Below are 15,824 nucleotides of genomic sequence, written 5' to 3'. Positions count from 1 at the left end.
GACTCTGCGGCCGCCCTCTCTCTGTTAGTATCCTGGGGCATTCGTCATCACGTTCGCTTCCGCTGATAGGCGGAGAGCGTGCATTTAGACGTCATCTCGCGAGAAGCGGGAAAAGAAACCGAATTTGAAACATGGCGGACGACGCAGATCAGGTATGTTGCTGGAGAGCTTCCCAATCCGCTGGGCTATTTCAGCAGGGCCCGAGCATGCTCTTTGGAGTGGCCCTTTGATCTCTCTTCCCAGATTCGACCTAATCTCCCCTCCTCTCAACCCCACACAGAAATTTCCTACTAACGGGGATTTCTGAAAGTCTTGGGCTCAGACTGGAGAATCTGCACCCTCCCCAGCCTTTCCCACCGCGTCACTGGCTGGCTCAACTGTCGATCGGCTTCAGGCTAGCCACCCGCAATTTCATTGGTTTGTCTTCTAGCTGGTCCTGATTGACAATTCAACCAGCCAATGATGGAGAAGAAAGCCGTCTCAGTCTCCCAGTCCTACTTGAGTCTGGAAATGGGCAGCCGGCAGTCCCACGAAGAGGTTTAGGGTCCCTGTCCCAGGAGCTCCTTCATTTGGCGCCCCTGGAAGCCTCCAAATCCCCTTTTGCCTGCAGAGATATTTTGTCTCCCTCACCCCCGCATCTCTTTGGCGGCTGCGCCTTCTTATTCCTTGCCTTTTTTGTCTCAACCTGTTCTCCGCAAATGCTATTGGAAATCTCATTTTCTAATATAGCTGTGGTGCCAGAAGTCTTGGGGTGGGAGTCGTTAATAATTGTATTAGCATATATATACATATATATATATATACACATACATATATATATATATATATATATAGTTTGAAAAGTTTATTTTACAGATATCTTATTTAATTCTCACAACCCTGGGAGGGAGGTGCTCTTATTATCCCCATTTTACAACTGAGGCAAGCAGATGTGAAGCTACTTCCCCAGAGTTGAAGAGCTAATGTCAGAAGCCTTATTTGAATCTAGGTCCTCCTGTCCACTTGCACCACCCTTCTGCTTCTTGACCCAACTCTTCTCTTCCTACCAGCAACTCCCAGATTTGACTTGCTTTTGCAGTTTTTAGTTGTCACTTGTTCCTGTCCTGAGTGTCAATTTTCTTGAGAACACATAGATTTCCCCCATCCCTCCACAGCCTTTTTGCAAGCATCATATTCTCTGAAAAATGTAGCATTCTGGTACACACCCTTAAATGTTACCTTTCTTCAGATATATATGAACTGATGCATAACAAAATGAGCAGAACTGGGAGAACATTGTACACAGTAACAGCAATATTGTACAATGATCAACTGGGACTTAGCTACTCTTAGCAATTCAGTGATCCAGGACAATTCTGAAGGACTTTTGACAAAGAATGCTTTTACCTCCAGACAAAGAACTGTTGGAGTCAGAATGCAGATCAAAGCATACTATTTATCACATTAGTTTATTTATGGTTTTATGTTAGGGACTGAGTTTTATATAAGTATCCTCTTATATTAATGACAAATATGGAAATATGTTTTTCATGATAATACATGTGTAACAGATAAAATTGCTTGCCATCTCTGGGAGGGAAGAGGGAAGGGAGAGAGGAAGACAGTTTGGATCTTATAATTTTGGACACTGGATGTTGAAAATTGTTATTACATGTAATTGGGAAAATAAAATGTTCTTGAAAATAAAAAAAGAAAAGAAAATTTAAAGGAAAAAAGTTTCCTATCATCAGGGCCAGCTAGGTGGATAGAGAGGCAGACCTGGATTCAGGATAACCTGACTTGAAATTTGACCTCAGATACTTCCTGGGTTCATCATTTAATCCTATTTGCCTAGCCTTTGCCCTTCTGTCTTAAAAGTTGTTGCTAATACAGAAAGTGTTTCAAAAATAACAATTTTTAAAATATACAAAAAATAAACAAAAGTTTCCTATCTTCAAAGTGTGATTGTCCTGGCACTTTTTTCTGCCCTATGAGACCCTAAACTTCAGGTGACAGTACCTCTTCTAAGGCTAATGTTTCATAAAAGAGAGTTAAAGTATATATTTTTAATTGGGTAAACTCTTGTAAACTGTAGGTCAGGTGGAAGCTATAACTGAAGATACAAATTCCTGAATTTCAGTTTGGCAGAGGACAGGTAGGTAATGTGTTCTAGCACTTCTGGTGGCTGAGTATCATTACAATTTTTCTTTTTTATCAGCAACAGACCACTAACACTGTAGAGGAGCCACTGGATCTCATCAGACTCAGTCTAGATGAACGAATATATGTAAAAATGAGAAATGACCGAGAACTACGAGGAAGATTACATGTGAGTTAACTATATCAAATATTGGATAGATGAGTAATATTTCTGATAATGCATAAGTTTTATTAGAGAGGGAAGTTGTGATTTCAGTAATGAAAGAAACTGAAAATGGGAGGATTTTCCTCTACTAATGCAGATCAGTATTTTCTTTGCCTGTCTCATTCAGGGTTTTTTTTCCCCAGTTACAGTTGGTCTATATGTTGGAGGGGGAATTTAAATAAATTTCTGAGTCCAAGACTAATTCTTATATATTATACTACATTGCCTCTCAATAGGTTTTTTAGTTTTCCCCAGATGTCATATCACATATTTAGAGACAACCAACCCCATTTTACAGGTGAAGAAACCAAAGACCAGAGAAGTTCAGTGATTTGTCTGAGGTCACGCAGGTAACAAATGACAGAGTCAAAATTTGGACTCAGGTTCTCTGACTCTGAGTCTAGTGTGTCTCCCCCTGTAGTATACTAAAAATGTATTTTGTTTTGAGGTTTTTTGAAGACCTGGATTTTAATCCAAAATCTGCTGGGTGACTTCAGGCCTCAGTTACCTCATTAAAGGTACCTTTTAGTTATAAATCCTATGAAATCTGTGGAATGAGATGATTTTAAGCAACATGTTAAAGCTAGAAGGGATTTCAGTTCAACTCACACATAATAAAGGTTTTATATCAGACGTGGCAAATTGGTGGGCCCCAACACTCCCAACTATAGCCAAACCAGATTAAAATTTAATTGAGAAATGTCTGACAAAATAAAAACACAGTGCAGCATAGATAATGTTAATTTGTGGTTTTCTAAGGTAGTATGTGACCCACAAGGATTCTTTTCTATTTGACTTTGACACTACTGGTTTAAGGAGCTATGCTGAGGATACAGTACAGAATAGTGCCTGCTGGCAGGATTCAACATGTATGTTGATAATTAGGCATTGACATAAAAAATTATACATTGACATCAAAAGGAGACAGAGAGATCATATCTTGTATCCATTTTGTGTATCCCTATGTGTGTTTTATGATCTCTCCACCATCTAACCTGTGAGATCCTTAATAGAAGGGACTGTCCTTACTTTTGTCTTTGTATCCTTTTGGGTGGCACAGAAGAGATACTTAATTGATGCTTAATTGATTAAAATCTTCCAGAATATTTGAGGAAGGAGAGTACTAATCATCCATGAAGATGTCAGGAAGAGCTTCAGGGCAGATCTAGGACCTGCTCTGAACTTTGAAGGAAGATAGGAGGCTTTGTCTGCAGATCAAGTGCCTGAGTTCTAATCCCAGTTATGCCTCTTACTGCTTGTGTGACTTGATGCAAGTCAGTGAACTTCTCTGGGCACCATTATCCTTATCTGTGAAATGAATACAAATTAGATGACCCATAAGATCCTTGACAATTCTTTTTTTTTTCCTTTGCAGTAGGCAGACCAATGACAATTCTAAAATTTATAAATTTACTAAATAAATAATCTGAAAAGTCAATTAGTAAACATTTATTAAGTACCTATTATATGCCAGGCACTGTGCTAAGTACTGAAGATACAGAAGGGGGCAAAAACCAGACCCTACCCTCAGAAAGCTTATAGTCTATTGAGGAAATGACTTGCAAACAAATATGTCCAATGTAGCTACATAGTAAATAAGAAGTAAGAGGAGAGGGGAGGTACTAGAATTCAGAGGGGCTGGGAAAGGCTTCCTGTTAGAAGATAGAATTTTAGTTAAGATTTAAAGGAAACCAAGGAGGCCAAGACATGGAAATGAGAATGCTGTTCCAAGCATGAGAAATAGCTGAAGGAAATGCTTGGAGCCTGGAGAGGGAGAGTCTTTGGGAGGAATAACAAGGAGGTATAAGATTGGAAAGGTAGGTGGGGGCTGGGTTAGGAAGGGCTTTAAATGTCAAACAGTACATTGTATTTACTCCTAACAGTAATAAGGAGACACTGGAATTTGTTGAGGAGGGATGGTGGTGAAGTGGTCAGAGGTATGCTTTAGGAAAATTGTATTGGAGTAGGGAGAGACTTGGGGCCAGCAAACCCATCAGCACCTATTGCAATAATTCAGGTGTGAGGTGATGAGGGCTTAATTTGGGTTTGGGGCAGTGTCAGAGAGAAGGGAGCATAATCGGGAGATGCTGCAGAGGTAAAATCAATAGGCCTAGGTAGCAGCTTGGCTATGAGGGTGAGAGAAAATGGGAGTCCAGGATGACACCTGGATTGTGAACCTGAGGGAGTGGAAGGATAGTGGTGCCCTCTACTGTAGTCGGGAAGGTATCGGGGTGGAGTGTTTAGGAGGAAAGAAAATGAATTCTCTTCGGGACATGTTGAATTTTAAGATGTCTGAAAGGAAATTGGAGATGTGAATTTGGAGGTCAGAGAAAATGGAGTAGGAAAGGTAGATTTAAGAATCATCAACATAAAGGTGGTCATTAAATGCATGGGGGCTGATGAGATCACCTAGTTAAAAGAGTATAGATGGAGAAGAGAAGAGAGCTCAGGACAGAACCTTGAAGGATTTGTGGTTAGAAGACATGATCTGGAGGATGATCCAGCAAAGGAGACAGAGAAGGAGCTGTATTCCAATATTCCAGAAAACTAGAAGAGAGTATGAGGAGGAGAGCATGATCAACAGTGTCAAAGGCTGCAGAGAGATCAAGAAGATTGAGGATTGAGAAAAGGCCATTGGATTTAGCAACTAGAGATGAGGATTCAAACCTGTAGAAATGCATGAAAGCATTTATAGAGCACTTTAATGTTTCCAAACCACTTTGCATGTATTAACTCATTTGATCTTTGATAAGAGCTTTGGGAAGTAGGTGCTATTATTCTCTCCATTTTGCAGATAAGGAGATTGAGGCTTAGAGAAGTTGAGAGGGCATATGAAGTTCCTACAACAGTTGATAAATAGTACCACAGATGAAAACTTTTGTCTTTTATGTACCATGTAATTTTGTTTGCTCACATGCACACACATTATCTCATGGTCACTTGTGTCTTCTAGTTTTATTGCAAGATTGATGATTAGGAGCTAGTTAGGAGAAGGTTACCTATACATTCTGGACCCAATTTAAAAAAGGTTTGTCAATGCCTTGTTTTTACATCAGTGTCATTTTTAGAAAACCCCTTCACCTAGTGTGAGCTTCCCTTCATACCAAAGAAAATAATGAAGCAAAAACATTTGATGCATTGTCCACAATTTGCCAGTGTAACCCACTTTTAGCACTAGTAGTATCTTGCCTCTCCACTGTGACAAAGGAGGTATGTGTCCTCATTGATTTTCCAGGATGTTTCCTTTTTCACTTACTGTTTGACTTCTTTGTACTGATCCTCTTGTTTACATTGTTTCAGTCATTCTGTATATTGTGCTTTAGGTTTTGCTTATTTGCATCACAACCTAAGGTCTTTGTGTGTCTGGTTTCCCAGTATTTGTTTCATACTGCCCTGTTATATTTATAAAGCACTGCTTTTCTAGCTCTTCTTCAAATGATGACCATCCATTTTGTTTTCAATTCTTTGCTCACACAGAGTGCTACTATGAATATTTGGCTTGTATTAGCTCTTCATTCCCAATTTTGACCTCCTCAGAATGTTTTCCCAGTAGTGGGATCACTGGGTCAAATGCACAGTTACTTTTCATGCATCATTCAGAATTGATATCCAGAGTAGTGGGGCAGTTCACAGTTTATAGCTGTGCCATTATGCCTCAGTGTACCCATCTCCCATTGCCCTTCCCATACTGACTTCTTTGTATTCTTTTGATCATCTTTGCCATTTTTCAGGATATGAGATGAAACCTTAAGAGTTATTTTAATTTGCATTTCTCTTAATATTACTGAATTGGAGCATGTTGCAGGTGCTCATTTATAGTTTATATTTCTTTGAAAACTCATTAGACACTTGCCAATATGGAAATGGTCTCTCTCTCTCTCTCTCTCTCTCTCTCTCTCTCACTCTCACTCTCTCTCTCTCTCTCTCTCTCTCTCACACACACACACACACACACACACACACACACACACACGTGTTTCATTTCCCAAATTTCTTAGCTATCAGACTCATCAATGATTTTGGTCAAATTAAATATTTTTTCAGCCTTTAACAGTTTTTCTTATTTTAGGGGTCTTAATGATTTTGTTTGAGCAAAAGCTATTTAATTTTGTGCGTCCAAAATGATCTATTTTATATTTTATTCTTTATTGGTTAAGATTCTTCTCCCTCATAGAGAGTAGGGGTAGCTAGGTGGCTCAGTAGATAGAGTTATTAAGCCTGTGAACAGGAGGTCCTGGTTGATATATGGCCTCAGATATTTTCTAGCTATGTAACCTTAGGTAAATTACTGAATCCTATTGCCTAGCCTTTACTTGTTCTTCTGCTTTGGAACAAATTCTTGATATAAATTCTAAGGCAGAAGGTAAGGGTTAAAAAAAAAAAGAAGAATCAATGAGTGGGAAGGGACTTAGACATCATCCAGTCCCATCTCTTCCTGACTGGTAAACCTCTCCTTCACATCTCTGAAAAAGGTTTATCTGGCCTCCACATGCAGCCTAACTGGGAAGAGGAATCAATTACCTCCAAAAGCAATTGATTCCATTTGGGCACACTTCTTATTGTTAGGATTTTTTGGTTACATTAAGCCTAAAACTTGCTATTTATAGTTCCTATAATCCTATAGCTTACTGTTTCTACATTTTGGTTAAAAAAATAGTTCTGAACTTTAAACACCAAATAGAATGAGCATTTCCATATATTAAATAAAACAGAAAGAAGATTGCATACAAAGCTCCCAGTCTTTATCATGTACCTTTTGATTTGGGGGGGAAGTGTACAGGAATAGAAGAAATTCAAGATGTAGCTTAGTGTCCCATTTCTTTCTGTCTCCTGATGTTTCTTCTCTTCTGTGCTTTTAAAAAAGATGCTTCAATGATGCTTTTTTAAAAGAGGTACCCTCTTCTCCATCCTATCTCCCCGTTTTTCTTCCAAATGGTAGATGACAACAGCAAAAATTCATATAACAAATATATGTACCAAGAAAAAATTCCTGCATTTGTCATGTTGGAAAATGTATGTCACCTTGAATCTATCATTTCTCTGTCAAGAGGAGAGTAGCAAGCATCATCAATGGGCCTCGAATTATGGTTGGTGGTTGCCTTGAGTGGAGTTCTTTGATCTTCCAAAATTGTTTTTTTCTTGGAGGACTTGCAGTCCCAGATCTCAAACTATACTATAAAGCAGTGGTCATCAACACAATTTGGCACTGGCTAAGAGACAGAAAGGAGAATCAGTGGAATAGACTTGGGGTAAAGGACCTCAGCAAGACAGTCTATGATAAGCCCAAAGATCCCAGCTTTGGGGACCAAAATCCACTATTTGATAAAAAACTGCTGGGAAAATTGGAAGACAGTATGGGAGAGATTAGGTTTGGATCAATATCTCACACCCTACACCAAGATAAACTCAGAATGGATGAATGTCCTAAATATAAAGAAGGACACTATAAGCAAATTAGGTAAACACAGAATAGTATACATGTCAAAACTTTGGGAAAGGAAAGACTTTAAAAACCAAGCAAGAGCTAGAAAAAATCATAAAATGTAAGATCGATAATTTTGATTACATCAAATTAAAAAGTTTTTGTACAAACAAATGCAACCAACATTAGAAGGGAAGCCACAAATTGGGAAACAATCTTCATAACAAAAACCTCTGACAAAGGTCTAATTACTCAAATTTATAAAGAGCTAAACCAATTGTACAAAAAAATCAAGCCATTCTCCAATTGATAAATGGGTAAGGGAGGGACATGAATAGGCAATTTTCAGTTAAAGAAATCAAAACTATTAATAAGCACATGAAAAAATGTTCTAAATCTCTTATAATCAGAGAGATGCAAATCAAAACAACTCTGAGGTATCACTTCACACCTAGCAGATTGGCTAACATGACAGCAATGGAAAGTAATGAATGCTGGAGGAGGGGATGTGGCAAAGTTGGGACATTAATGCATTGCTGGTAGAGTTGTGAATTGATCCAACCATTCTGGAGGGCAATCTGGAACTATGCCGAAAGGGTGCTAAAAGACTGTCTGCCCTTCGATCCATCCATAGTACTGCTGGGTTTGTGCCCCAAAGAGATAATAAGGAAAAAGACATGTACAAAAATATTCATAGCTGCATTCTTTGTGGTGGCAAAAATTGGAAAATTAGGGGATGCCCTTCAATTGGGGAATGGCTGAACAAATTGTGGTATCTGTTGGTGATGGGATAGTATTGTGCTAAAAGGAATAATAAAGTGGAGGAATTCCATGGGAATTGGAACAACCTCCAGGAATTGATGCAGAACCAAGAGAACATTGTACACAGAGACTGATACACTGTGGTACAATCATATGTAATGGACTTCTCCATTAGTGGCAATGCAGTGGTCCTGAACAACTTGGAGAAATCTATGAGAAAAACCACTTTCCACATCCAGAGGAAACACTGTGGAAGCAGAAACACAGAAGAAAAACAACTGCTTGATTACATGGGTCGAGGGGATATGACTGGGGAGGTAGACTCTAAGTGAACATCCTAATGCAAACACAAACAACATGGAAATAGGTTCTGATCAAGGACACAAGTAATACCCAATAAAATTGTGCGTTGGCTGCAGGAAGGGTGGGTGGAGGGGAGGGAGGGAGGGAAATAATATGATTGTTGTAATCAAGGAATAATGTTCTAAATTGACTAAATAAATTAATTTTTAAAAATTAAACAAATTGTTTTTTTCTTTACAAGGTTGTTATTATCCCCCTGGTTTTGCTTACTCATATTTTTTTATATATAGGTCTTTTGCTTTTTCTTTGATCGCTTTGGGGGTATACTGCCTATTTTTGAAAAATATGTGTAGAGTTTAAACATTGCTTTCACCCACTCTCCCCTAAGACTAAGCCATTAACATATGAGGATAGTTGGGCAAAACAGACCCATTGACCACGTGCACCATAACTGTGAAAGGCACTTCTTTCTGTTCTTACAGCAGCTTTCTTAATTGTTTCTGTGTTATGGGCAGTGTGGCTCTTTAAAATAAAGTAGAAGGTCTGTTTCCTGTGTACTTAAATTTTACACATTCTAAGGAATTCTTAAATTTTAAAGTAAAAAAGGGAGTTTTTAAGCTAAAAAATAAATGACTGTATTTTTGGTCTTTCTACCTCAAAACACATTGAAAATAAGATTCATTGATAACAATCATGTTTTTAATTTTTAACAGTAAGGAATGTCCATTTTGTATATTAATCGAACTCTGAATATTTACAATTTATAACCTGTTTTCATTTATATATGTTCCATAATCTAATACTTAACCACATTTATTTCTGTAGGCTTATGATCAGCATTTAAACATGATTTTGGGAGATGTAGAAGAGACTGTGACAACTATAGAAATTGACGAAGAAACTTATGAGGAGATCTATAAAGTAAGTTAAGCTTGCTTGTTTCTTCTAATGGAATGATTTAGCATTCTTAATTGTTCAGTTCTTTGTGTTGATAGAATGCCTGTTAGTATTTAGCCTTTGAAACTGCAGTTATTTCATTCTTAATGCTCTATTCTTTTAGCTTCTATAATCCTGGAGTGTGTTGGCTCAATTTTCTCTAACCATTCTTTCTTCCCATTAATTAGTTCTACTTCCCTAATATTTAGACCATGACCTGCTTTTTTATACATTTTCCTTTTTATAGCTCTAGTCTCCTCTTATTTTCTAGATTTGGGAGTTTTTTCTTCAGGTTTAGAATGTCTCCTGAGCTCTAACAAGGAATATGATCAGAGATGGAGAGCCAGGATGCACTCTAAAAGTCCATTTAGGCCTACCTCTTCTTCTAGAGATGAAGAGACTGAGAAGCCTGGACATGTTAAATACTGTGCCTAGGGTGATACTGGTAGGAAGTGGCAGAGGCAGTGCCTGAATTCAATTTTCTGTCTCCAGAAGCACCTCTTTCTGTCCCAAATCTTCCCATCTATCTGCCAGACATTTTCCCTTTAGTGTCCTGCCATTTCTTCAAATTTATTGTTTCCTTATTTAATTGTACTGATATTTTTTTAGTTTGTGTCATCTTTGTTTCCAAATACCCCCCCCCCCCCCCATGATTATCCCTTGTAAGAAAGAATAAAAAAAAGAAAGTAAGCAGGGAGGAAAAAACAGTTCCCCAAAGCTATTCCAGTTCATCAGCTGAGTCTTAACAGTCTGACAGCACCCTGGCTCTGCAAAGAAGAGAAAGGGGAAGGATGTTCTTTTCTCTTCTGGACCAATCTTTATTATACCTGTTACATAGCATTCAGTTTTGTGTATTTCTTTATTCCCCATTTGTATTGCTATTTTGTTTTTGTTTCCTGGTTCCCCTTCTTTATTTTTATAAAACAGTTAAATTCTCCCATGCTTCTCTGTAGTCAGGTTCATTGTTTCTTATGGTGCAGTAATATTCCCTTCTATTCATGTACCACAATTTATTTAGGCGTTTCTTAGATTAAAGAGCATCTATTTTGTTTCTGATTCTTGCTATTATGAAAAAAATTACTATCAATATTTTGGTATTTGTAGGACCTTTTTATTTATTTTTTGCTGTAGGATCTCTGGGTAAGCTCAACATTTCAAAAAATGGAGCTCCTCATCTTCCCATTCCCTTCCATTAAAAAATCCCAACTGATCTTTCTGATTTTACTATTCTCTTTATTTCCTGGTCATTCAGGCTATACAACGTCAGAATAGCTTTGACAGTTGATGTGGAATAGTGAAAACTGACTTGGTAGATTTTTTTTTTTGGCTGAACATATGTAGACTACCAGGTTTTACAATAATTTCTCTGTAGCATTTGTAGCTAATCTAGATGTGTATTTTGACATTCACAGAGTTTCTCTTTGTTTAAAAAAAATCCATAAATATTTATTTAAATTATGTTCTCTGAAGTTTTCTTTTTTTTTTTCCTCTCAGTCAACGAAGCGGAACATTCCAATGCTGTTTGTCCGAGGAGATGGGGTTGTATTAGTAGCCCCTCCCTTGAGAGTTGGCTGAAACCAAGGCTTTATCCTGTGTGGAAAATTGGAAAATCTGTACAATATCTTCTACGAGAAAAGCTGGTGTTCAAAAGAACAGCCCATGATACTTTTTGATATTTAGAAACAATCAAGGAACCCTCCATCCTTAAAATGTTAATTTCAAGAGAAGTCCTGATCTGACTGGCATAACACTCATTCTTAGTTCTGTTACCAAACCTACCAATTAATGCAAGTGTCAATGCAGGGATCTTTCAGTGATTTAATTTGTCTCTTCATCTTGTAGGCAATTATATTTTTTTAATTAAATTTACCTTTTGGTTTTTTTGGCTAGGCGACTATTTATGTTGTGGTTTCCAAAAAGCAATATGTCTAAGACAGTTGTTTTCAGACAGATCAAATGTCAAAGCATCTCAAGGCAAAAATGTTTGAAATACAGCAATAATGGGGCCTGCTATTGCATATTTTTTGCTTGATTTCTTTCTGAGGCTCTAAGCTTGAAGGGAGCACAAATACTTGGAGAGTCGTTCCTCCTGTTTTCATACCTTTCCTTCAGTTTATGTTACAATAAGAGTACAAGCCACAGAGATCTAGATAGAGAGTGTTTAACAGCTAAGTTCTATCTAGTTCTAATTGCAGTCATTCAGAATTTGAAACACCAAACTAAAGTGGAATTCATGGAGTGTGTTTTTTTCCTCCTAGTGGACTCGACTACATCATGTATTGTCAATATATAGAACATCATTCCTTGCCCTAGTGAGTTGCATCTTTTGGGGGGTATTTGCTTTGTGGCCAGCAGGTTCATAAATCTTGAGTATGTGCTGTTATCGGACATGATCTAGAACCCCATGTTATTTTAGTGATATACTATAAAAAGGACTTTCTGTCAACATTTTATAATCATGAAATGGCCCCTCTTTCCATCATTGCTTTTCCAGATGCTGGCAATAGGTGGTGTGTGTTGCCTATTTCTGACCTGCATAGCTTAGTGCCCCTCTGAAGGGCTACCACAGATGAAAGAATAGCTCACAAAGGGACCATTCTCTTCCAGTGCATCTCATTCATTTTTGAACCAGATGGATTTGTCATCCTGGAGTATGGTTGTTAACTTGACCAGCTCTGTCCCCAGCATAGTGAATGCTTCATCTGTACTTATACTCTGTGCCATGACTCCTCTAGAATAGCTTAGTAACAAGATTTCTATTGTGGAGCACCAAATGATGGCAAAAGATTCTACCATTTCCCTGAGTCCTGCCAGTATCTACAGTCTTTTGATTGGTTAGTTCCTTTTCACAGACTAAGGATTACACATTTCAAGGCCTGGGAAGGACTTTGGAGACCCTGCAGTCTTTTACAAGATGAAACAAGAGACCCAGATTTTTCAAGTGACCGTGGTATATTTACACTATATATCAAATGTCATTTGGGACTTGAATCTGAATGTTTTGACCCCTGCTCTAAGACTTCCCATTCTACCATCCTGCCTCTTCCTTATGAAAGCTGAAGTGTATCCTAGATAAAGCATGCAGAATATCACATCTCTCATATGATATAGGAAATACTTGTTGGAGTAAGGCTTATAGAAGGTTGTAGAATCACAGAGTTAGAAAGGACAGGAGAGACTCATTCTAATCTTATTCTCCTTTTACAAATGAGGAAAGAGGCCCAGAGACATGTTTTGCTTGATTAGGGTCATATAGTCAGTGAATGATGGCCAGGTTTAAAATTAAAGGATTTATTAAATACCTCGATACCTTAGATAGTGGAATACAAAAACAACTGAACCAGGCTCTGCTCTCAGAAAGCTTACATTCTCCTGGGGGATGGGGGAAGGACAACATGGACCAAGATAGGGAAATGGAAAGTGATTTGGAGGTGGAGTAGAGAATATTGGTACTGGGGTGATCAGGAAAGGTCTCTTATGGGAGGTAGAACGTAATGGAAGAGGATGCATTATAGATACAGAGGACAGGGCAAATGTAAGGTTAGAGGAAATATGAAGTCAGTAGACTTGTTTGGAATAGAGAATAGAGTATTGAGCTGGATTTAGTGGGATCTAAGTTCTGAAAGAATCTGCTTTCAAAAAGCCTTAAGTGCTTAGAAAAAAAGCAGAGAAGACAGCTTGGAGCATGGCTGTAAATGAGGAAAGGGGAAGGTGGAACTCAAAAGACTTCACAATTCATTAGGCAAGTGGGTTGGGCAGGTGTGTTGTAGAAATAGTGGAAGATGACAGGTTGGGCACTTGGGAGACTAGAAGAATGGTTCATGCTAATGTAACATGCTCCCTTTGGGACATGTTGAATTTGAGATGCCAGTGGCTCATCCAAATGGAGATGTCTAGTAAGTGACAGCTGGTAATGCAGGACTAAAGCTGAAACTGATGGAAGGGGAGGGCTAGAATATGTAATGGGAAGATTTGTCTAGAGTGAAGATCATTAAACCCATGGGAGTTGATGAGATCAATGTAAGAGTACAGAAGGAAGCAGAGACGGCCTAGGACAGAGATCTTGGATAACATGCAGGGTATATGGCTGTTGATACAAAACTCCTACATCCTCCCCCCCCCCACCCCATCTACATACCATATCTTGGCTTCAGGTATTATAACCTCTCCTTCCCCACCTCCATCCTACTTGGAGGTATTCTGACCCTCTCCCACCCCATCCCTCTTTGTCCTTTGGTTTTCTGTACTGGTTATTTCTCTACCCCCCCCCCCCCCACTCCCACATTTTTCATTGTTATTGCTTTCTGTAAGCCTTCTTTGCTCAGTGTTGACCCTTATCTACTAAGGTGTCATTTTTAGAATGTTCTTAAACCAGCCCTGAGCATGCCCGTTCAGCAGAGGTCTTTTTTTTTTTTTGGTAAACATAATGATAGTGATATCTATTTTTTTTTTCAGCCCATGGAGGGATCATGCATTAAGAGAGGATGGGATATAATGTTGGCATTAGGTACATTGATAAGATTTCTAAAGTGCCAAAAAACTTAATGCATAGCAATATTGAAGCACACCATTTAAGACGTTTGTTTTAAAACATTGTTTAAAACATTTCCTATAACTAAGAACCTACAAAATGTTAACTAGTCTTTCTCACACATTATACCATTTTATTAGTGATAGAGCCAATGGTATGGAATAGATCTTTATAGCAACCCTGTGAGTTAGATTGTAAAAATGTTTAGTATTCTCATTTTATAAAAGTAGGCATTGAAGCTCAGGCTGTGATTCATTTGCCTATGGTCCCACAACTAGTAAGAGGTGAATTCAGGTAACCTGACTCCTAAGTGCTTTCTCTACTATGCCCCAAGTTTAATGTATCGTATTCCCATGTTGCCAAAATTACCTCTTATAATTTTATTGTTTTGGGTCTGGGCCTAATTTCTTTCAAAGTTTGGGCCTATAGATTGGCTTGCAAATTTCCAATGCCTGTATTTTGTCCTGTGTTGCCTTCTGAGTTTCTTGAGGACTCTACCAGCAGAGTGTATACTTCAGCTGTATAATGTTATCTGAGGACCTTAATAGCTCTGTTCTGCCAGGCTCATCTCCAGACTGACTTTCAGGTGATGAATTTTCAAATATTAACACCTCTGGAAGATTAGCTACTAAGGAGGACTGTTGTCTGTTTCCAAAGAGAGAAGAGCCACCCCTGCCAAATCATACATCTTTGAAATGAAAGCATCCTTTTACAAGTTTCTGTTTCTGCAGCAAACCAGGGTGTGCAAAGTGTTTTCCTTCACATCCCTGTGAGATAGGGAGGGCAGGTAAGTATCCTTTTTCAGATGAGGAAATAAGATTGCATGCCAATATTATTCAGTACCTCAGATGGGATTTAGGGATAGATCTGACTCCTAAGAGAGTACCTTCACCATTGCAATGTGCTGCCTTCCAGGAGCAGGATGTTGGAGAATAAGCCAAGGAATTTGGTCCTCCTGGCCATCTAAGTTTAGTCACTTATGAAATGACTTGCTCTTCCCCACCCAACTTAAGACAATGGGCCCAAAACAAGTCTGGCTAAATTTGGAACCAAATCAGTGCCATGCCCTAAACTTGAGACCCAAGAAGATAAGATAACTCTTGGCTTCAGTTCCACTGAACCTTTTTTTTTTTTAATAAATTTAAAAACAAAAACCCTGACTTTCTATCTTTGAGTCAATACTGTGTATTGGCTCCAAGGCAGAAGATTGGTAAGGGCTAGGCAATGGGGGTCAAGTGACTTGCCCAGGGTCACACAGCTGGGAAGTGTCTGAGGCCAGATTTGAACCTAGGACCTCCCATCTTTAGGCCTGGCTCTCAATCCACTGAGTTACCCAGCTGCCCCCTCCACTGAACCTTTGAACAATTTTCTGCCCCTGTGGGGTTACCCTCTCTTGTGGCTACAGACACAAATCCTGCATTCTACAGAGCCTGGATTAGGATCCTTTTTCACATTTCTAGAATCTTATGTAAGGCCATAAATATTGAAAAGTAGCTTGGCACAATTTTAGTGCAACATCTTTTCAT

General features: G+C 38.5%; 1 protein-coding gene across 1 annotated transcript; it reads left to right on the top strand.

Moving 5' to 3' along the window:
• Nucleotides 1-13: 13 nt before the first annotated feature.
• On the top strand, nt 14-11,654 carry LSM3 (LSM3 homolog, U6 small nuclear RNA and mRNA degradation associated). Its single transcript, XM_001366525.5, has 4 exons — nt 14-152; nt 2,198-2,308; nt 9,657-9,752; nt 11,262-11,654. Exons 1-4 carry the CDS (start codon nt 132-134, stop codon nt 11,340-11,342), a joined length of 309 nt encoding a protein of 102 aa, XP_001366562.1. The 5' UTR covers nt 14-131; the 3' UTR covers nt 11,343-11,654.
• Nucleotides 11,655-15,824: the final 4,170 nt, after the last annotated feature.

Source organism: Monodelphis domestica, chromosome 7 (assembly GCF_027887165.1).
Source record: "Monodelphis domestica isolate mMonDom1 chromosome 7, mMonDom1.pri, whole genome shotgun sequence".
NCBI classification, from domain to species: Eukaryota; Metazoa; Chordata; class Mammalia; order Didelphimorphia; family Didelphidae; genus Monodelphis; species Monodelphis domestica.
The sequence above is the reverse complement of the archived record's forward strand: the minus strand, read 5'-3'. Positions and strand labels throughout refer to the sequence as shown.